Source organism: Cyanistes caeruleus, chromosome 20, assembly GCF_971803275.1.
Source record: "Cyanistes caeruleus chromosome 20, bCyaCae1.hap1.1, whole genome shotgun sequence".
In the NCBI taxonomy this organism is placed as follows: domain Eukaryota; kingdom Metazoa; phylum Chordata; class Aves; order Passeriformes; family Paridae; genus Cyanistes; species Cyanistes caeruleus.
In genome coordinates, this window is record NC_141720.1 from 1,924,557 (window position 1) to 1,944,940 (window position 20,384).

Consider the following 20,384-nt stretch of genomic DNA (forward strand, 5'->3'; position numbering starts at 1 on the left):
GTGTCCGTGTGTCCCCGTGTCCGTGTGTCCGTGTGTCCCCATGTCCCCGTGTCCGTGTGTCCGTGTGTCCGTGTGTCCCCATGTCCCCATGTCCCCGCGTCCGTGTGTCCCCATGTCCCCGTGTCCGTGTGTCCCCGTGTCCCCGCGTCCGTGTGTCCCCATGTCCCCGTGTCCGTGTGTCCCCGTGTCCCCGTGTCCGTGTGCCCCCATGTCCGTGTGTCCGTGTGTCCCCGTGTCCCCGTGTCCGTGTGTCCCCACCGCTGCAGTACCGTCTCCCTCCTGCCAGGGGGCGCTATCCGGGGCTCTCTGCGGCGGGGGGCGTGGCCTTTTCTGGGCGTGTCCGGGGCGTGTCCGATGACGCAGCCCCCGAGCCCCGCCCCCGGTCAGCTGAGCGCCCCGCCCCCCCCGCGCCCCCCCGAACCCCCCCCCCCCGTTCTCCTCCCTGTTCCCTCCGCCCTCCGCATCCCTGCGCCGCCACCCGCAGCCTCGCCCGGCCGCCAGCGCCTCCGGGTGCCCCCCTAAACCCCCCTAAACCCCCCCAGCCGCCGCGGGCCCCCCCGGCACCGAGCCATGGCCCCCATCGGACTCAAGGCTGTGGTGGGAGAGAGTAAGATCCGCGCCCCCCGCGGGCTTTGGGGCCGGGGGGCAGCGGCGGGGGCGGGGGGATCGGGGCTGCCCCGGCCGGGGGTGGGGGGGATGCTGCGGATGCGCCATGCGGAGCCTCGGGGGGCGGGGGGGGGGGGGGACACGGGACACCCCCGTGGGGACTGGGGGGGTCCGGGGGTGCTGTCGCTTTCCGGGGTGTATCTGTTGGATTTTTGCGGGTGTTGGGGGTTTCTCTGCAGTGCTGGCGGGGGGAGATCGGTGACGGGGCCACGGTGGAAATGCGGGGGGGGGGGGACAAGGAAGCCAGAGACGCTCGAGATCCCCTCGGTTTTATCCCCACTTGGACCCCCATGGGCCACAATCTCCCAGAGGGGCCTCCCCCGACGGGGGGCTGAGCCCCGAGGGGGGGCACAGAGGGGTGCAGACCCCCAAAACCTCCCCCGGTGCAGCGCCGGGCCCTCCCGCTTTGTCTGCAGCAAATCCCGCTCAAACGCCGCCGTTTCTTCCATTATTACCACCGTTCCTATTATTAATATTATTATTATTTTCCCGGATGTGCCTTTACTCCCCACCCCCCCTATCCGGGGGTGCCCCTGAGTGTGTCCCCCGCTTTTTCCCGGGGGTCCCGCTCCCCCGCGCTATTCCCGGCGATATTCCCGGGGATATTCCCGGCGATATTCCCGGGAATATTCGGGCACGATCGTCCCCGGCTCCGCTTCCTCCTTCCCGGCTCTTGCAAGGCGATATTTTCCCGGGGGGAAAAGTGTGGGGGGAGCTTTGTTCTCCAAAAACACCCCCAGGCTGGACGAGGAAGGAGGGGCGCTCCTTTCCCAGGGGCGAAATTAAGGCGAAAAAAAAAAATAATTCCGCATTAGGGAGGAAAAAAAAAAAAAGAAAAAAATGAAGAAAACGAAAGGGCAGGAACCGGTGGGAACTTCCCCCCGCAGCCATGAGCCTTCCTCCTCCTCCTCCTCCTCCTCCTCCCCGCCTCTCGCAGGGTTTATTTCCGTGGCACCGCGGCCGGATCTTGGTGTTTTTTTTTGGTTTTTTTGGGTGATTTTGGGGGTGTTTGGGGGCCGCCCTCCCGCGCCCGCTGCAGATGGCGCGGCCGGGGCTGGTGGTGTGACCGGGTGGGTGGTGATGGGGAGGGGGAGAACGGGGGGGATCCCCCTGGATCCTTCCCGGTGTCACCTGCGCCATCCCCGCGCCCAGCCCCGGCTGCTGCATCGGGGACAGAGCCCAAAATGGACGGGGAAATGTCCCGGTGTTCCTGTGCTGCAGGATCCGCGCTGGGCAGGGGGGGATGGCTCTGGGGCTTTGCTGGGGTTAATTTGGGGTTTATTTGGGGTTAATTTGGGGTTTATTTGGGGTTTATTTGGGGTTTATTTGGGTTTTTTTTGGGGTTTATTTGGGATTTATTTGGGGTTTATTTGGGGTTTATTTGGGGTTAATTTGGGGTTTATTTGGGGTTTATTTAGGGTTTATTTGGGGTTTATTTGGGGTTTTTTTGGGGTTTATTTGGGGTTAATTTGGGGTTTATTTGGGGTTTATTTGGGATTTATTTGGGGTTTATTTGGGGTTAATTTGGGGTTTATTTGGGGTTTATTTGGGATTTATTTGGGGTTAATTTGGGGTTTATTTGGGGTTAATTTGGGGTTTATTTAGGGTTAATTTGGGGTTTATTTGGGGTTAATTTGGGGTTTATTTGGGGTTTATTTGGGGTTTATTTGGGGTTAATTTGGGGTTTATTTGGGGTTTATTTGGGGTTTATTTGGGGTTAATTTGGGGTTAATTTGGGGTTTATTTGAGGGGGGACAGGGGTTGGGTGTGGGAAGGGGGGGTCGCACCCGCCGCCCCTGCAGCCCCTGGCAGGGCCACATGCGGTGCCCTCGCCGGGGAGGGGACAGCGACCAGCGCCACTGCGTGTCCCTTATCTTCATTCATTGTCTCTGCGCCGGAATGGGCTGGCACAGAGCACAGACACACACACAGACACGCAGAGAGAGAGAGAGGTTCAAGGCAGCAGCAGGGAAATCTGACTTAATCCTCCCCTTCAGGGTTTAGTGACAAACCGCTCCGTTCTTTCCCTGAAAAACATCATTCCAGACTGAAAATGATAATGTGGAGCCGGGCTGGCGGGGAAGCGTGGGTGGCTGCGAGGGGGGAGCAGGGTTTGTGCAGGCAGAATGCTGCAGAGGAGCGAGGCCTGGCACCCAGGGGAGCTCCCCGGGCTCCAGCCCTCCTTCCCTGGGCACCGGGATGCTCCTGGGGCTGCCCTGGGGAGCTCCCGGCTCGCTGCATCAGTGCCTGCCGTGGGGGGCTGAAACAGGCAGAGCTGCTGTCCCCAGAGCTGGCAGCAGGGTCCCCAAACCCCCTGTCCCTGGCACGAGATGCCCTGGGCTGTGCCAGCCTGGCGCTCCCCGGAGGTTTTCCTGCGGGAGATGTTTGCTCCAAGGGAGCGAGAGGGCCGAGCTGGGGCTGACCCCGAGGCAGGACATCTCCCGTGGGCTCCTCCAGGAGGAAGGGATGGGTGGATGGGGAGGATGGGGAGGATGGGGATGATGGAGAGGATGGAGAGGATGGGGATGATGGGGAGGATGGGGATGATGGAGAGGATGGGGAGGATGGGGAGGATGGGGAGGATGGGGATGATGGAGAGGATGGAGAGGATGGGGATGATGGAGTGGATGGGGAGGATGGGGAGGATGGGGATGATGGGGATGATGGAGAGGATGGGGAGGATGGGGATGATGGGGAGGATGGGGAGGATGCTGCCGCGTTGCCATGGCTCGCTCTGCCAGCCCCCCCTCCTGAGCTGCATTCTGCCCTGGCTTCCCTCCAGACCCGGATTATTCCTCTGACCAGCTGGTGCCATAACAAGACGGGGTTTGAAGGCCTCTGAAGAGGTGGGAGGCGGTGGGCAGGGGAAGAGGTGGGCCAGGGCTGCAGGAGGAGAAGGGCAGATGCAGATTGTCACCCCCAGAGCTGTGGGGTGTGTGCTGGGGGTGTCCCTGTGCCTTCCCGAGGTGTCCAGTGACAGTGACTGCATCCTCCTGGACGTGCTGGTGTCTGGACAGGGTTGGGGCTGAGTGTGTGCTTGTCCCCAGAGGTGATGTCTGAGGTCCAGGTCCTCCTGCTGTGTCTGTGTCCCCTCCCAGGGAGAACTGGCCCCTCTGCCCTGGTGCTGGTTGGGAAAATCTCACCTGAGAGTGGCAGCTCTGAGGACACCCAAACCTTCACCTGACCCCAAACTGCACAGACATCATCCCCAAATCTTCACCTGACCCCAAACTGCACAGACATCATCCCCAAATCTTCACCTGACCCCAAACTGCACAGACATCATCCCCAAATCTTCACCTGGCCCTTCCACTGCATGGACATCCCTCCTATCCTCTTGTGCCCCTTGGATCTTCTCAGGCTCACCTTCCCCGAGCTTCCCCTGCCCAGCCCAGCGCTGGCTCTCCTGCAGCAGCCTGCAGTGGGGAGGAGGAGGAGGAGGAGGAGGAGGAGGAGGAGGAGGAGGAGGAGGAGGCTGGTTTTACTTCCCTGAACTGTCAGCAGTGATGAGAGACAGGCCCTGCTGCAGGGGTGACACCTGTGCAGCGCTGGGCTGGCGCAGGACACGGAGCTGGAGCATAGGGATGTGATTCCATGCTGGATCCAAAACCCCCTGCAGCCCTTCAGCCTCCCCAAAGGCTCCTGCTGCTGCTGTTGTGTCCTGGCCAGGTGGGAGCAGCGGAGGAGCCCTGGGATAAGGAAGCACTTTGCAGAGACAGCAGGAAAACACCTTTCCCCCAGGCCAGCAGGTGATCCTCCCACGGAGCAGCCTCACCTGCTCAGCCTCCCCCAGAGCTGTGCCCGCTGCTTCCTGCCAGGGCCGTGCCCAGGAGCCCAAATCCTGCCTGGACAAGGTCTGGCACTGCCCAGTGGCACTCCATGTCCCCAGCTGGGCCTCTCCAGCGTCCAGCCCTGCCCGGGGATGACTCAGGGACTCGGGCTCGGGTTGTGCTGCACCTGCAGGGACAGGGAGGAGGCAAGGGCAGGGCTGGGGCTGCTGCCAGCCTGGGGCACAGCCTGGGCAGCTGCTGGCACCTGGCTCAGCCCGGCTGTTTGGGGCACCTTGCAGCTGCTGAGGGCACGGGGAGCCCTGGAGGGTCAGGTGCTGCTCCTGGAGGATGTTCTGAGCCCATCTCAGTGCCCGGGGGACCAGGCTGGTGTGCTGCCCGTGCCAGGCCTGGCAAGGGCTGTGCAGGCCGAGAGGAAGAGGAGGCAGTGAAGGGCACAGGGACCATTGGAGGGTGCCCATGGCATCTCCTTGCCTGTGCAGGGCACAGCTGTGACTTCAGCCTGCAGAAGTGGATGGGTGAGGAGCAGGAAGCCTCCACCATGGGTGGGAGCACACCCTGAATCCAGTGGCTCCCTGGGCAGCCCAAACTCCCAGTTCCTGCTTTCCAGGTGTCCCTGTGGTGCCACCAGCCTGGTGTGTGGGTACAGGAATGGGCAAAGCCTCTGCTGGGGCTGCAGCTCTGTCCCCAGGCTGTGTCTCACCTCCTCACGGAGCCGGCTCAAAGTTGGAAAAGCTTGGAAAAAAAAGAATTGTAAAAATTCAGCGTTCACCATCTCAGGTGCTGCAGAACAATTTCAATCTCCAGACCACAGTCTGCACCAGGGACTGAGAAACTCCTGCCCATATGTGACCGTGGAAGGTGACCAAGAGTGACAAACCTCAGTTTGGCATCCACTCACCAGTGTCAGCACGGGCAAGAAGGTTAAAAAAGCCTCTAACTGAGAGGATTTAGACTTTTTCCTTCTTAAAAAGAGAAAAATAAGTAATGTCTGTGTCTGATTCCTCTGCATCTCCTGGAGAAAATGTCCCAGGAGAAATTCCTTCCTTCTTCCCACAAAATCAACACCTTTGGAAGGAGAATCATCACCATCACAAGGCTTTTGGTCGCACGCTGAGGAGCAGATGCTGCTCCCTCCAACTCACGGTGCGGGGAAGGAGCTTGGCTCTGTAGAGTGCAAAAATAGAGCAGGGCTGAAGGTGCTTCCATTTGTGGGCTCCCACATCCCCCAGGATGGGAGAGAAGCTGGGAATGTGCCCACGGAACGCGGGAATGCGCGCACACCTCTGCTGGAGCGTCTTCAGTGGAGCCCATCAGGTGCTTTGGCCGTGGATCAGGGAGCAGCAAGGACCTCTCAGCCACGTGCCAGCTGCCCTCCAGCCTGCCCTGGTGTCCCTGAGGGCACAGGAGACCAGCCCAGCCTGGATTCCCACCGAAGAACCACAATTTGTTGGTGTTTTCCTCGGTTTTGGTTCAAGGCAGAGAAGAAGCGGCTCAGGAAGCCATGGCCACACGTAGGAGTGTGGGGGTCACCTCTCCTCGGGGACACTGTGACACTGTCTGAGTTCTGTCCTGCTGCAGGGAAGCTCTGGGCTCCTCTTGGCACTGAGGCACCACCAGCATTGGCCACACCACCAGCAGCACAGGCCAGCATCTGCTGGGGGTGGAAACATCTGGAGGACAAATGTTGGTGAAGTCTGGTGCCTGAAGGGCTGTGGGTCATTGGTTGTATCTGAAGAGGGAAACTCTGCTCAACTCCCAGATCCTTGTGGAAATTGTCTGGAGTTACTGTCATAAATAACCATGTTTAATAACCATGTACAGAATGTCCTGAGCTGGAAGGGACCCACAAAGATCGCCAAGGTTCAGCTGCTGTCCCTGCACAGGACAGCCCAACCATCACCCTATGCCTGATCCTGCACTGGAAACCTCGAGAATTTTCCTCTGTTTCTCAAGGGCACTCGGAGGGTTCACGGGTGTGATCATACATTTCATTTCCCTTTTTCACTTCTGGCTGTGTTACTCAACTTCTGCAGAGTTCAAGAGCTGCAGGTCTCCATCCTGTGCAGTTTCCCAAGGCCTTGCCCAGCAGGGATAAATATGACATCCTTCATGAGAGGCAGGAAAAGGAGGAATTAAAGACAGGTTAACATCATGACTGGGACTAATCCCTGGATTCCTGGGTGAGGAATGTGGCCTCCAGGAAGGCTGAGGGCTTCCAGGTGGGCATAATCCACTGGGAAAAATGGGTGTTCAACAATGGCTGAAGAGGAGGTGTTTGAGACTTGTTTGGGTTCTGGGCACAGCAGTGTCCAGACTCAGATCGTGGATGGTTCTTAGCCGTGCTGAGGGACATCAGCCAGGCTTTGTCACCTCTGGGTGATGTCCACGTGCTGGGTGGTGCTGGTGGCCGTGGAGGGCCATTCCTGCCACCCTCAGGTCCCTGCTGCCTGCTGGATTTGGGGATGGCAGCTGCAGAGCCCCGGCTGGGGCTGTTTGGAGATGGGGACGTGCTCCGCTCCGTCCAGCCGTGCCTGGATCAGCGCAACATTCACACTGGCTTGAGCAATTAGTTAATGAACCAGCACAAATGCAGTTGCCAGGCCAACCCAAAGCCAAGCGTGTCCGTCTGGGAGATGCAGCCTGACAGCTTTTTTAGGAGAAGTGGGACTCCAGCAAACCTCGCCGTGCATTTCCGTGATCCAGCTCTCCGGAGCCGCGCGGGGATTTGGGGTCCCGAGGCACAGCTCATGGTTGGGGTCAGTTCCTGCCCATCCATAAAGCAGCTCCAATTTCCTGTGCCACACCAGGCCACCGGTGAGGTCCTGGGGTGTGGCAGTGAAGGAGCATTTCTGAGCAGCAGGAATTTCCAGGAGGGAAGGGCTTGGCCATGGTTGCCGGCACTGGGGTCAGCCCCGCAGCTGGAGTGTCCCTGCATGGGGTGCTGGCCTGGACAAGGCTTTACCACTCCTCCAGGGGAGGTCAGGGCTGCTCATCAGCTTCCAGGCCTGTTCTGAAGCAGGATAACAGGTTTGAGGAACCCCTAAATGGATCCATCTCTTGGGGAACCCCAAAATGGGGCCATCACTTTGGACATTGTTAACAGGATCCATCTCTTGGGGCATCCCAAAATGCATCCATCTTCAGGGAATCCCAAAAACATCCCATCTTTAGGAGAACCCCAAAATCTTTCCTTCTCTTGGGGAATCCCAAAGTGGGTCCATCACTTGGGAACCCCAAAGTGGGTCCACCTCTTGGGGAACCCCAAAGTGGGTCCATCACTTGGGGAACCCCAAAGTGGGTCCATAACTTGGGAACCCCAAAGTGGGTCCACCTCTTGGGGAACCCCAAAGTGGGTCCATCCTGCTCCAGAGGTTCTCCATTCGCAGCAGAGATGTGCTGCCCTCTCACCAAGCTCTGCTGCTGGTGCAGGATCCAGAGCTGTCTGTGTTCCCTGGCCTTGGGAGAAGTTGTCAGTAAAATTCCTTCATCCTGAAGGAAGCAGATGTGACGTGGTAGGTCCAGACAAGCCAAGTGTTGGAGGCACTGGATGATTTGCTCATATGGATTTTTTTTTTTTTCCCCTCAAACCTGTTTTTATCTCCAAGTTGAAAAACTTGGCTGTGAGCATCACCAACTGATGTTAGATCCTAAAAACTCTGTCTGGCCAGATGTTTGAGGGCATGGACAGCAACATCTGGCCTGCTGTTCTGGGAGGAGACTGGGCATGTCTTGAGCACCTTGGGACCTCAGGACCTCCCATTTCCCCTGGGAGTCCAGAGCACTCTTCCCTAAGCTGGGCTTTCATGGCTGCTGCATGGACACCCAGGAGGCCACATCTCCCTAAATGTGACACCAGTCTCCAGCTTCTGCTCGAGTTTGTGCCCTTTGGCAGGACCCTGGAGCTCTTTGGAGGATGCTCTGTGGATCTGTCTCTTTCCTGACCCTGCCTGGGCTCTGAGCTGGCTCTGGCAGCCTGTGGAAGAACCAGAATTTGGCGTCCCATCTGACCCGTGGAGAGGGCATGGCTGTAGGGAATGACTGTGCCTGGGGATCAGGGATTTAGGGATTGGCACCCTAAACCTACAAAGCTCAGAGAAGTTACCCTTTGAGGTGCCCAGTTCCTGCTCTGAGAGGCCCATCCTGATTCCAGGGTCGGGCTGGGGATGTGGCAGCGCTTTTTGCAGCCAGGAAAATGCTCCCCCTGCCAAGCATCCTCCATCCAGCCCTGTGCAGGAGGGACACGGTGTTCCCACAAAGCCACACTGTCCCCTGCAGCTGCTGCTGCAGCAAGGACAGCCTCGGGGGGGTGGGCTGAGGCAGCAATTTGGGAGCTCTTTTTGGGATCTTCTGCCCTTGGGCCCACTTTTGCTGTGGGAACACCATCCCCTGGGCCACAGGATGCTCTTCCTTCTTCTCTTCCGTCCTTCTTTCCTTCCTTGCTTTTCGTTGACCCCTTCCATGGTGCACCACCATGGCCCCCTGTGCTTTACTGGGACAGAGCCTGTGGGATGGGATGATACTGGGGTCTGTGGGGTGATGCTGGGGTCTGTGGGGTGATGCTGGAGCTGTGAGGTGATGCTGGAGCTGTGAGGTGATGCTGGGGTCTGTGGGGTGATGCTGGAGCTGTGGGGTGATGCTGGGGTCTGTAGGGTGATGCTGGAGCTGTGGGGTGATGCTGGAGCTGTGGGGTGATGCTGGAGCTCCCTTTCCCTGGGAGCTCCTGCAGGGTTGAAGTCCAGGGGAAATGCTGTGTGAGGCCATGGCACAGGCTCCTTTCCCCAGGCTCAGCTCTGTGAGGGACAGTGGCTCACACACCAGGGTGAAAGGGGTCCTGCAGCGTTTGGGGGGCACCTTGTTCCCCCAGAACAGAGGTTTGGGCAGCACTGGCAGGAGGGCAGGGCTTGAACCCCTCTTCCTGCAGCCCAAAGGTCATCCCACTGCCACCTCCTCATGTCCCTGACCTGCCTCTCCCAGGGAGCTGCTCTGGGGCAGGAGCAGGGGAATTTGGGGTGCTCCCAGGGGTGCTGCTGTCCTGCCTGGTTGCATAAGGCCAGCAGCCACGGGAGGTGAAATGGGATTGTGAGGGATTACAAGGAGCAGGCTCAGGCCGCTTGATTCTTGTTTCTAAAAGGAGCTCTTAAGCTGCTGTTGTTTTCCCAGCACTTTGGATTAGGGCTGAACCTCATGGGGCGGCCCCCAGGCTCCCCAGAGGGACCCCCCAACCAGCACATGCTCCCCACCAGCCTGGGGTCTGTCTGTGAGTGCCAAGCATGAGAGAAAAAACAGGGCTGGGGGGTGACCACCCCTCCCTGGGCACCCCAAAACCACCTCCCTCCCCTTCTCCATCCCCCACTGAGGCACAGGGTGAGCGGGGCTCAGCGTGACCCTGCACATGGGTGGGGGATTGGTGCCCCCAGTGCAGCCCCTGCTGCTGCCAGCAGGCCCTGGGGTGCTGTAGGAGGGAAACTGGGGTCTCACCATTGCCCATATCCCCTTTTCTTCCAGAGATTATGCACGATGTGATCCGGAAAGTGAAGAAGAAGGGGGAATGGAAGGTGAGCACCAAACCCAGGGAGGGGACAGGAGGCGGGGAAGGAAGGGTGGAAGGTGTGGGGAGGGTGGGGAGGGTCCTGCCGTGCCCCCAGCTCACGGGGTGCTCACAGGATGCTCACAGGGTACTCACAGGGTACTCACAGGGTACTCAAAGGATGCTCACAAGATGCTCACCTGTCCCCAGGTGCTGGTGGTGGACCAGCTGAGCATGCGCATGCTCTCGTCTTGCTGCAAGATGACCGACATCATGACAGAGGGCATAACCAGTGAGTACCCCCTCCCTGCCTCCCACACACCCTGTGGGAAGGGCCAAATCTCCCTCTGCACCAGGGCAGCTTCAAAGGCATCTCCAGGCTGGCCCAGGGTGGTTGGCAGAGCCCCCACGCAGCCCTGTCCCACTTGGGATGGAGCCATCCCACCTCCCATCGCCCGTGGATGGCTCCTGGTGCCAGGCTGGTGTTCCACAGGTCCCTCCTTGCCTGCTGGGGCTGGAGCAGCCAGAACACCTCGTGTCCTGGAGCTGGTGTTGGTTTTTATCAGGCTAATAATTAAATAGCTCCCTGCCACACTTGGAAAGGAGAAGGAAATGCCAGGCTGGATGCTGGGAGGTGTTGGGGACAGTGGGGTTTGTCTGGTACAGCTTCATCCTCAGGTGATGTGAGGAGAAGCCAAGGGAACAGCAGCACAGACAGATCCACGGCTCCTGGGACCTGGTCCACAGCTCCAGCAGGACCAGGGGGCTGGGATGGGCTGGGCAGGGCTGCCCCAGCTCCTGGGTGGGCAGGGATGAGTGGAGGGGCTGCCATGGGGTACCCAACCACCACGAGGTGTCCAACAGCCCTGTGTGGCAGAGTGTCCTGCCCACAGCCCCCCCTGCCATGATCCCTGTTTTCCCCCCCAAGTTGTGGAAGACATCAACAAGCGCCGGGAGCCGCTGCCCAGCCTGGAGGCCGTGTATCTCATCACCCCCTCCGAGAAGGTGAGTGCAGTGAGGGACACAGGGACACACGGACACAGGGACACAGGGACACCTCTGGCCAGGCTGAGGTGCTGGGATGCACAGCTGTGCCCACAGGAAGCATCCTGGCTCCAGTGGTGCCAGCAGGGTGATGGGATGGAGGTGCAGAGCTTGCTGTGAGCCAGGAGGGAGGCCCACGGTGCCACCCTGCCCAGCCCAGCTGCTCCCTCTCTCTTCCAGTCCATCCATTCCCTCATCAACGACTTCAAGGATCCCCCCACCTCCAAGTACAGAGCTGCCCACGTCTTCTTCACTGACTGTGAGTCCTTGGAGGGGAGGGACAGGCACTGAAATGGTGCCAGCAGGTGGGGAGGGATGAGGGATGGAGAGGTGCTGAGCTCCCTCCTCCTCCCCTTGCAGCCTGTCCCGATGCCCTCTTCAATGAGCTGGTGAAATCCCGCGCCGCCAAGGTCATCAAAACCCTGACAGAGATCAACATTGCCTTCCTCCCTTCCGAGTCCCAGGTGAGCCTGGGCTGGGACAGGGCGTGGGACAGCCCTGGGATGCTCCAGGTCCCTGTCCAGCCCGTCAGGGTTTGTGTAACAGCCTTGCACCCCCAGCTGGCTCCTTGCTCTGCCCCCCTGTCTCCTTAGATTACTTCCCAGGCTGATCCCGTGGGGGATTTAGCGGGTGCTGTGCCTTGGCCCCGTGCCCACAGCTGTGCTGGCCAGCTCTGCCAGCAGCCAAGGACACCAGGGAGCTGGCCCTGGGCCATCTGCCCCTGCTGGGGACAAAGGGACCAGGGGGTGGACGGTGCCAGACCTGCTTGGTGCCATTAACCCTTCAATCCTCAGCATTCCGAGGGATTTTTGGCATCTTCACGTGGTTTTTGCTGAGGCACAGCTGCTGGGGGACTGTGTTTCTGCTTGCCCCCAGATCTCTGTTTCCCTGTTTGGGGCAGGGGTCCTCTGCCTCTGCTCAGCTGGGAGGGACACTTGGATAGGGATCCTAGCTTGGAGCTGGAGCTGAGAGCTGGAAGTTGTGAGGGATGCCCTGAGCATCGCTGAGCTCCAGCTGCTTGGTCCCAGGCTGGGCTGGGTCCATCAGGGGATGAATCTGACCCAGACCCAGCTGGGGTAGGGCTGCTCTGCTGCAGCCATCCCCTCTGACCTCCCTCCCTCCACACCCCCAGGTTTATTCTCTGGATTCAGCCGACTCCTTCCAAAGCTTTTACAGCCCACACAAGGCCCAGATGAAGAACCCGATCCTGGAGCGCCTGGCAGAGCAGATTGCCACGCTCTGTGCCACGCTGAAGGAGTACCCGGCCGTGCGGTACCGCGGGTAAGGCCAGCCTGGGCAGGGATGGGGCTGCTGTGTCCAGAGCTGGGCTGGAGCCACGGGCAGACATCTGTGCTCAGTGTAAACAGCCTCAGGCTCGGTGATCTGGGGAGCTGGGGGGGTTGGGATCCTGAAATCTTAAGTGGCACCAAGGCAAAGTGGAGCTGGTTTAGGAGAGATGGGAATGAGCAACAAAACTCGCTCGGGTCTCTGCTCACCCATGAGCCAAAGATGTTGTACGGGGAAGCCAACATCTCCTCCCTGTGCTGTGCCCTGTGGGGCTGACCTGTCCCCCTGCCTCCCCAGGGATTACAAGGACAATGCCATGCTGGCACAGCTCATCCAGGACAAGCTGGACGCCTACAAGGCTGATGACCCCACCATGGGCGAGGTGAGCGCTGCTGGCAGCCCCAGAGGAGGCTGCTGAGGGTGGTGCTTCACTCCTGAAGTGCCTGTGGCAGCCACAGACCCTGAGTGGGGACCCCAGAACAGCCCCTGAGCTCCTGTGGGGCTGAGGGGGCCCCCAGCCCGGAGCTGATGGCTCTGCTGTGTCCGCAGGGTCCGGACAAGGCTCGCTCCCAGCTCCTCATCCTGGACCGTGGCTTTGACCCCGCGTCCCCGGTGCTGCACGAGCTGACCTTCCAGGCCATGAGCTACGACCTGCTGCCCATCGAGAACGACGTCTACAAGTGAGTGCAGCTCTGCCATCCCCACCCCCCTGGGACCCCCAGTCCTAGAGCAGGAGGTGGGAGCTCAGCATCCCTCCATCCATCACTGGTCCTCCCTTGGGAGACACTGGGCCAAAAAGGGCTTTTCCAGCCTTCAGCCCTCGGCCTCTCCCCAGCATTTAGGAGTGAAGGGGTACAAGAAGAGAAGAGGTCAATCCCAGCTGAAATCACTTTGCTACTGGCACAGCCAAGAAGAGCCCCCATGTCCCCACCACGTCCCTAAACCCAGGTGTGAGGGGACTGCGTGTGCCCCCATCACCCTGTGACATCCCTCCCCTCACCCCAGGTACGAGACGAGTGGCATCGGTGAGGCCCGGATCAAGGAGGTTCTCCTGGACGAGGACGACGACCTGTGGGTCACCCTGCGCCACAAACACATCGCTGAGGTGTCCCAGTGAGTGGCCCTGGGGCTGGCTTGCTGCCTGGGTGGGACACTGGCTTGGCATTGCCACCCACCCTGCTGTCAGGGTCCCCTCCCCGCTCACAGCTCTGCCCTCCTGCTCTCTCCAGGGAGGTGACCCGGTCCCTGAAGGAGTTTTCTTCCAGCAAGAGGATGAACACGGGTGACAAGGTGACCTGATGCAGCCACCGAGCTGGGGATGGGCTCGGCCATGGTCTGGCACGTGGTGGGGTCTCCTGGGGCCAAGGAGGAAGGGTGGCAGGTTCCTGGTGGGGGGAGATGGTTGTGGGGTGCCAGCCCTACACCTGGGGCTGGAAAACGGGGTGCTTTGGGGCAGTGGGATGTAGCAGTGGCCAGGAGCTGAAAGGACCATGTGAGCCCCAGCCAGGCACATGAGGCTCCCAGAGGGAGATCCTCAGGGGGGTTTCTCCCCACTGCACCCCAGTTTGCAGAGCTGCAGACCCCTCCTGCCTCTCAGCTTCTGGGGAGGAGACCTGGCAGGTGTCACCAAACCCCCATGGGGGACTCACGTGGGGACAGAAGTCCTTGGTGGGGTCATCCCCTCTCTGCTTGTGGCTCCCAGGTCCCTGAGGGTGAGTGACCATGTCCCCTTCCCTCACAGACCACCATGAGGGACCTGTCCCAGATGCTGAAGAAGATGCCACAGTACCAGAAGGAGCTCAGCAAGGTATGGGGAGGGGACATTGTGTGCTCAGTGAGTGAGCCCAGCCGGGGAACAGGAGGTGGCAGCTGTGCCCTTGCCATGGCTGGTGGCACAGGGACTGCCAGCGCTGCAGAGGTGACCACTCTTGTGTCCCCAGTACTCCACCCACCTGCACCTGGCTGAGGACTGCATGAAGCACTACCAGGGCACTGTGGACAAGCTCTGCCGAGTTGAACAGGTACCAAACAACCCCCCCAGCCCCACATTGCCACAGGAACGTCGTGGGCTGCAGCTCCACCCTCCCAGGATGGAGTGGTGATGAGCACGTGTTCCCTGCAGGACCTGGCCATGGGCACCGATGCTGAAGGCGAGAAGATCAAGGACCCCATGAGGGCCATTGTCCCCATCCTGCTGGATGGCAATGTCAGCACCTATGACAAGATCCGCATCATCTTGCTCTACATCTTCCTGAAGAACGGTGAGGACGCCTGGGCAGGGGCGCAGGCCTGCAGATCCGGGTTTGGCCAGGACCATCCAGCTGGGAAAACCCAGCCCTGCCTCCCTGAGCAGGCTGAGTGTGCTGAGGTGGCAGCAGAGGGGCTGTGTCCCCTTGGTGAGACATTCCTGAGGAGAACACCACCTCCCCCCTTTGCATTGCCAGGAATCACCGAGGAGAACCTGAACAAGCTGATCCAGCACGCTCAGATCCCGGCAGAGGACAGCGAGATCATCACCAACATGGCCCACCTCGGGGTGCCCATCATCACAGACGTGAGTGTCCTCCTCCTGCCGCCCCCAGCCCTCTGTCCCCGCGGGGTGGCCCGGGGGGTGGCCCTGGTGCTGCTGTGCCTCAGGCTGTCCCTGTGCTCTGTGCACAGTCCACGCTGCGCCGCCGGAGCAAGCCCGAGCGCAAGGAGCGCATCAGCGAGCAGACCTACCAGCTGTCTCGGTGGACCCCGGTGATCAAGGACATCATGGAGGTGAGGCTGGGACAGGGCTGGGGGGCAGAGCAGGGAATTCCAGAGCCACCCAGGAAGGGACCTGCAGAGAGATGGATGCTGCCAGCCCAGGCCTGGACACCTCTCTGAGCGTGTGTCCTCTGGGCGTGCCCTGGGGAGCCTGGGCAGTGCCAGCAGCCTCTGGGGGAAGAACCTTGCCCTGATCTGCAGCCTGAGCCTGGCCTGGCCCAGCTCCAGCCGTTCCCTGGCTGCTGTCCCTGTCCCAGAGCAGAGATGGGTGCTGTCCCTTCTCTTTCCCTCATGAAGAAGTTTCTGACTGCAGTGAGATCTCCCCTCAGTCCTCACAGCTCAAACCAGGCTTGCCCAGCATCCCTGGAATAGAAATGCAGTAACAACTTGCCTGGCTGTGTGTGTGCCACCACGGCCACCAAGGCTGGGTGGCCTTGTCAGAGCCTTGCCCGTGTCCCAGCAGGGCCAGGGGACAGGCACAGCTCTGTACAGCTGTGTCTGTGTCCTCTGCACTGGGACAGTCCTGGGCAGTTCAGTGCAGCCTCTGCCCTCAGACCACAGCTCACTTTGGGTCCCAAAAGCACAGAGCTTGTGTTTTCCTCTGCCACAACCCCCAGGACACCCCTCAGCCTCACCCCCAGGACAGAGGGGCCTGCCCAGGGCCCAGCACCTCAGCAAGGTCTCCCAGGTGGCCCTGACCCTCTGCCACTGGTGAAGCAGCAGCAGGTCCCCCGTGCTGGAGGGGGATCCCAGGGCCGAAACCTCCAGCTCCTGAGCTTCTCAGGAGAGGAACCCTGGGCACAGCCTGAGGGGCTGTGGGGACAGGGGCTGTGGCTGGCTCCTCGCTGAGCCCAGGCCCGTGGCTGTGTGTCCTCAGGATGCCATCGATGACAAGCTGGACACCAAGCACTACCCGTACATCTCCACCCGCTCCTCCGCCTCCTTCAGCACCACGGCCGTCAGGTGGGTGCCCCATCTCCCTGTCCTTCCCCAGCTGCATCACCACCAGCAGCCACCCCGTACCAGCCCCAGGGGCTGCATCCAGCTCTGGGAGCTGCTCAGGCATCCCGTGCCTCAGTTTCCCCTCAGGCACTTCATGTCTCCATTTCCTTGAGGCACCCCGGGTCTCAGTTTCCCTCCAGAGAGCCCTTTAGGAATCCCTTGTCTCAGTTCGCTTCAGGCGTCCTGTGCCTCAGTTTCCCTTCAGGCACTCTGTAGCTCAGTTTTTCTTTAGGCATCCCGTGCCTCAGTTTCCCTACAGATAGCCTGTGTCTCAGGGACACCGTGCCTTCATTTCCCTTCAGGCATCCCATTCCCCAGTTTCCCTCTAGATATTCTGTGCCTCCGTTTCCCTTTAGGGAAGATGCCTCAGTTTCCCTTTAGGCACCCTATGCCTCACCTTTCCTTCATGCACCCCATGCTGCTTTTTAGCCCATGGCATCCTGTGCCTCAGTTTCCCTCCAGGCATCCTGTGCCTCTGTTCCTCTGTCGGAATCCCCTGCCTCAGTTTCCCTTTAGGAATCCCATTCCTCATTTTCCCTTCGGACACCTGATGCCTCAGTTTCCCTCCAGGCATCCCGTGCCTCAGTTTCCCATTAGGAATCCCATTCCTCATTTTCCCTTCGGACACCTGATGCCTCAGTTTCCCTCCAGGCATCCCGTGCCTCAGTTTCCCTTTAGGAATCCCATTCCTCATTTTCCCTTCGGACACCCGATGCCTCAGTTTCCCTCCAGGCATCCCGTGCCTCAGTTTCCCTTTAGGAATCCCATTCCTCATTTTCCCTTCGGACACCTGATGCCTCAGTTTCCCTCCAGGCATCCCGTGCCTCAGTTTCCCTCCCTGCAGCAGCGAGCAGCGCTCCTGGCTGGAGCCCCGTTCTTGGCGTGCTGTAGCGGCGATGTCTGTGTGATTTAACTGCGATGTGGCGCCTCGTGCCCGTCCTTCACCCTCCTCTTCCTCTCCTCAGTGCCCGCTACGGCCACTGGCACAAGAACAAGGCCCCCGGCGAGTACCGGAGCGGCCCCCGCCTCATCATCTTCATCCTGGGCGGGGTGAGCATGAACGAGATGCGCTGCGCCTACGAGGTGACACAAGCCAGCGGCAAGTGGGAGGTGTTGATAGGTGAGTGCTGGCCCTGGGGCTGGCCCCTGCCCTCCTGCTCATCCCACGCTCCATCCCGCAAATTCCCGCAGCTGGAACTCTGCGGAAAGGTTTTCTCCGGACATCTGTGGTCACCCCCCGTGTGTCCCCTCCTTCCCCGTGTTGTGGCACTCCAGACATGCTCATTTCTCGTTTTTTCGTGTTTCCTGGCTGGTTTTGGCCGAGCAGGGCTGGGTGAGAGGGGAGGAGGTTTGGCAGCTCGGGTGGCTCCTCGGTTTTGGGGTCATTACAGGAAGAAAAGCGCAAAATAAAGAGGGGTGCAAAGAGGAACCAGGTTTTTCTGTCGTCAGGGTCAGCTCCCATCTCTGCTCCTTGAGTTTGACACAGAAGAAACTCTACCAGGTGTTAGCAAGGAGCTGTTGGGTCCCTAAAATTCCTCTGGGAAGCACAGCTTGGATACACACCTTGTAGGGCACAGGCGGGCATCCTTTACCATCTGATGCCTGGTGGAGCCTGTCCCCAGCATCTCTTCTGCTTCCCAGTCTCCATCACCTCCTGCTGTGTCCCTGTCACGGGACACCCATCCCAGCTCCATCCTGCCTGTCTCCCATCTCATCCCGCCTCTCTCCGGCATCCCTGCATGCGCCTCTGGAGCTCCAGCCTTCACCAGCCTCCTTCCTCTTCCTCTTCCTCCCCCCCAGAAGCAGCTGGTGGTGGTGGTGGTGGCGTGGGGGAGCCTCGGCGCAGCCGTCAGCCCCGCTCTGTTCTCCTGCAGGTTCTACTCACATTCTCACTCCCACCAAATTTCTCATGGACCTGAGGCACCCCGACTTCAGGGACTCCACTAGGGTATCATTTGAGGATCAGGCTCCAGCAATGGAGTGAGCCAAAGAAACCAAGTAAAGGCAGCTTACTAATGAAAAAGAAACTCTTCCTCCCCGAAGGGTTTTCTTTGATTCTTCCGTTCCTCCTTTTTTTTTTAAAATCCTTGTTTTGGGGTTTGTCGGGTTCTCCGATTAGAAAATGCTTGCGGTTCCTCCGAGCAGGTGGAAAAGCATCGGGTGTCGCTCCATCATCCCTCAGCCATGTCCCCTGGCCGGCTCCTTCCTGCCATGAGCTCCCCCTCGCCAGGGCCGGAGGGGTCGGGGTCCTGCCTGCCCCACGCAGGAGTCCCAGGGCCGGGCAGGGGGACGGAGCTCCCGGGTTCTGCCCCGGCAGAGCTGGAGCGGGGCTGGGGGAGAGGGGCAGCACTGGAGACCCCCAAACTCTGCTGTCCATCCCTGCAGGCTGGGCACTGCTGGGACCCCCCCACTCAGCTCAGGTTTGCTCTTGGATAGGCAGGAGCCTCCCGACGTTGCAGACTCCCAGTCCCCGCTCTGGGGTTCAGCTCCTGCTGGTTTCACCAGTGAGTGCCACCCTGGGCTGGTCCCTGCAGTGCCAGGGTGGCTTTGGGGCTGAGCCAGCGTGGTGGGAGCCCCTCTGGCACCGTGCTGGGGGACCCCTGAGCGAGGGGCAGCAGAAGGCAAGAGCCCTTTTTTTTTTCCTTGTCCTCTCCCACCCCTTCCAGCCACCTCTCTGTCCCCAGGATGCTCCGTGCAGCTTGGGGGGCCTGGGGAAGGCCCCTCCACGTCAGCTGTTCCCACCCTGCACCCCACCCGTGCCTCCTGCATCCCCGTGGGTCCCGCTGTGACCCCAGTGCCGCAGCCCCGCTCCCGGCCCCTGCCTCATCCCTCCAGCTCCATCCCTCGCCTCCATCCCTCCTCCTCCGTCCTTTTCCCGTTCTCCATGCCCCCACAGCCCCCCTCCCCGACCCCACAGACTGCATTTCCTCGCAAGCATTTCCAGCGGCGCGGGGCCGGCGCCGCCAGGTAAGGGGGACCCGGGGCAGTGGGGACAGCAGAGGGGTCCCAGAGCCATCACTGATCCCCTTGCACCCCTTCTCCTCTCCTCCCACAGGGTCCACGCACATCCTCACCCCACAGAAACTGCTGGACACGCTGAAGAAACTCAATAAAACAGAGGAAGAGAGCAGCAGTTAAAAGGAAACGCTGTCACCACTCGATGCCGACCCACGTCCTCCCCGGGCGCCCGGCCCTGGGTGCCACGCTGCACCCAGTGGGCCCAGCTTCTCTCTTGTTCTTGTGTTGACCCCCCCTCTCCCCTCCCAGCTCCTCCCCCATCTCATTTTATCCACAGGGAGGGGATAACAGCCAAAAAAAAAAAAATAATATATATATATATATTAAGAAAATGGATGCATTGTGTTTAAGAGAAAAAGGAAAAAAAAAAAAAATCTATATATTTGTAGCTGCAGCTGTGGGAAGCGCCCAGGAGCTCATTGCTGAGTAACCATCTGCCCATTGCTAGTGAATATGGTGGGGAAAATGACAGAAAAACACCATTTTTTTGGGGAATGCTCCTCACTGGGGTCTTGTGTGGACGGGAGGACAGATGGACGGACACCCCACACCGCTGCTCAGGTGGGCGCCGGGCTGGCACCACCACCTGTCCCATAGCTTTTGGGGTGGTGGGTGCTCCTGCCAGATGTGCATGCCAACGTCTGGATGGGAATTTGGGACGGGGGTGGTGTGGGAGTGCAGCCAGGACGCTTCACACCGTGGTAATTCCCATGTGAAAAGGGACCAAACCGGTCAAAAGTGGGAGCTGGGGCCCATCCCAGGGCTTGCACGGCTCTGCTGCAGCCCCACCTCCCTCTCTGGGAATTCCTTAAAAAAAAAATAAAAATAAATATATATATATATATATAAAATAACAAGCTATTTTATATATATATATATATATATGTATCTGTGCTATCTCTCCATGGATACCTCTCTCCATCCATCCCCACGGATGCTCGGTGCCCGTGCCCAGCTCCGCTCGTGTCGTCCCGTGGTGAAGCGTTTCTGAGCGTGCTGTCGCCCTGAGGCCCCCCCCAAAAACCCTCTGGGCCCTCCCCAAAAACCCTCTGGGGCCCCCCAAACCCTCCAGGCCCCCCCAAACCCTCTGGACTCTGTGTATATTAATGACTGTGTCTTGTGACGTTCTTACGAGCTTGGTGTATAGTGATTTCCCCAAACCTCCGATTTTAGTTGGGTTTTTATTTGACACCCCTGGATTGCCCCCTCTCCCTTGCCATTAGATGCACTGCAATATTTTGGGGTCTATGGTTTTGTTCTCTTCCCCCTGAAGGCTGTGGCCCCCTTTTTCCTTCCCT

General features: G+C 59.7%; 1 protein-coding gene across 4 annotated transcripts; it reads left to right on the forward strand.

Moving 5' to 3' along the window:
* The first annotated feature begins 331 nt into the window (after nucleotides 1-331).
* STXBP1 (syntaxin binding protein 1) lies at nucleotides 332-19,930 on the forward strand. Of its 4 annotated transcripts, none has more exons than XM_086857899.1 (20): nucleotides 433-607; nucleotides 9,963-10,012; nucleotides 10,195-10,276; nucleotides 10,913-10,989; nucleotides 11,209-11,287; nucleotides 11,389-11,492; nucleotides 12,161-12,309; nucleotides 12,613-12,697; nucleotides 12,865-12,995; nucleotides 13,321-13,428; nucleotides 13,545-13,605; nucleotides 14,057-14,122; nucleotides 14,256-14,336; nucleotides 14,438-14,576; nucleotides 14,760-14,869; nucleotides 14,977-15,078; nucleotides 15,944-16,029; nucleotides 17,034-17,188; nucleotides 17,943-18,066; nucleotides 19,124-19,930. In XM_086857899.1, exons 1-19 carry the CDS (start codon nucleotides 571-573, stop codon nucleotides 18,050-18,052), a joined length of 1,812 nt encoding a protein of 603 aa, XP_086714025.1. In that variant the 5' UTR covers nucleotides 433-570; the 3' UTR covers nucleotides 18,053-18,066; nucleotides 19,124-19,930. The 4 variants fall into 4 exon arrangements, with proteins under 4 accessions (XP_086714026.1, XP_086714025.1, XP_086714028.1 ...); XM_086857901.1 differs by lacking the exon at nucleotides 433-607 and adding an exon at nucleotides 6,164-6,676 and having other exon boundaries at nucleotides 19,124-19,477; XM_086857900.1 differs by lacking the exon at nucleotides 17,943-18,066 and having other exon boundaries at nucleotides 332-607.
* The last annotated feature ends 454 nt before the right edge of the window (nucleotides 19,931-20,384 follow it).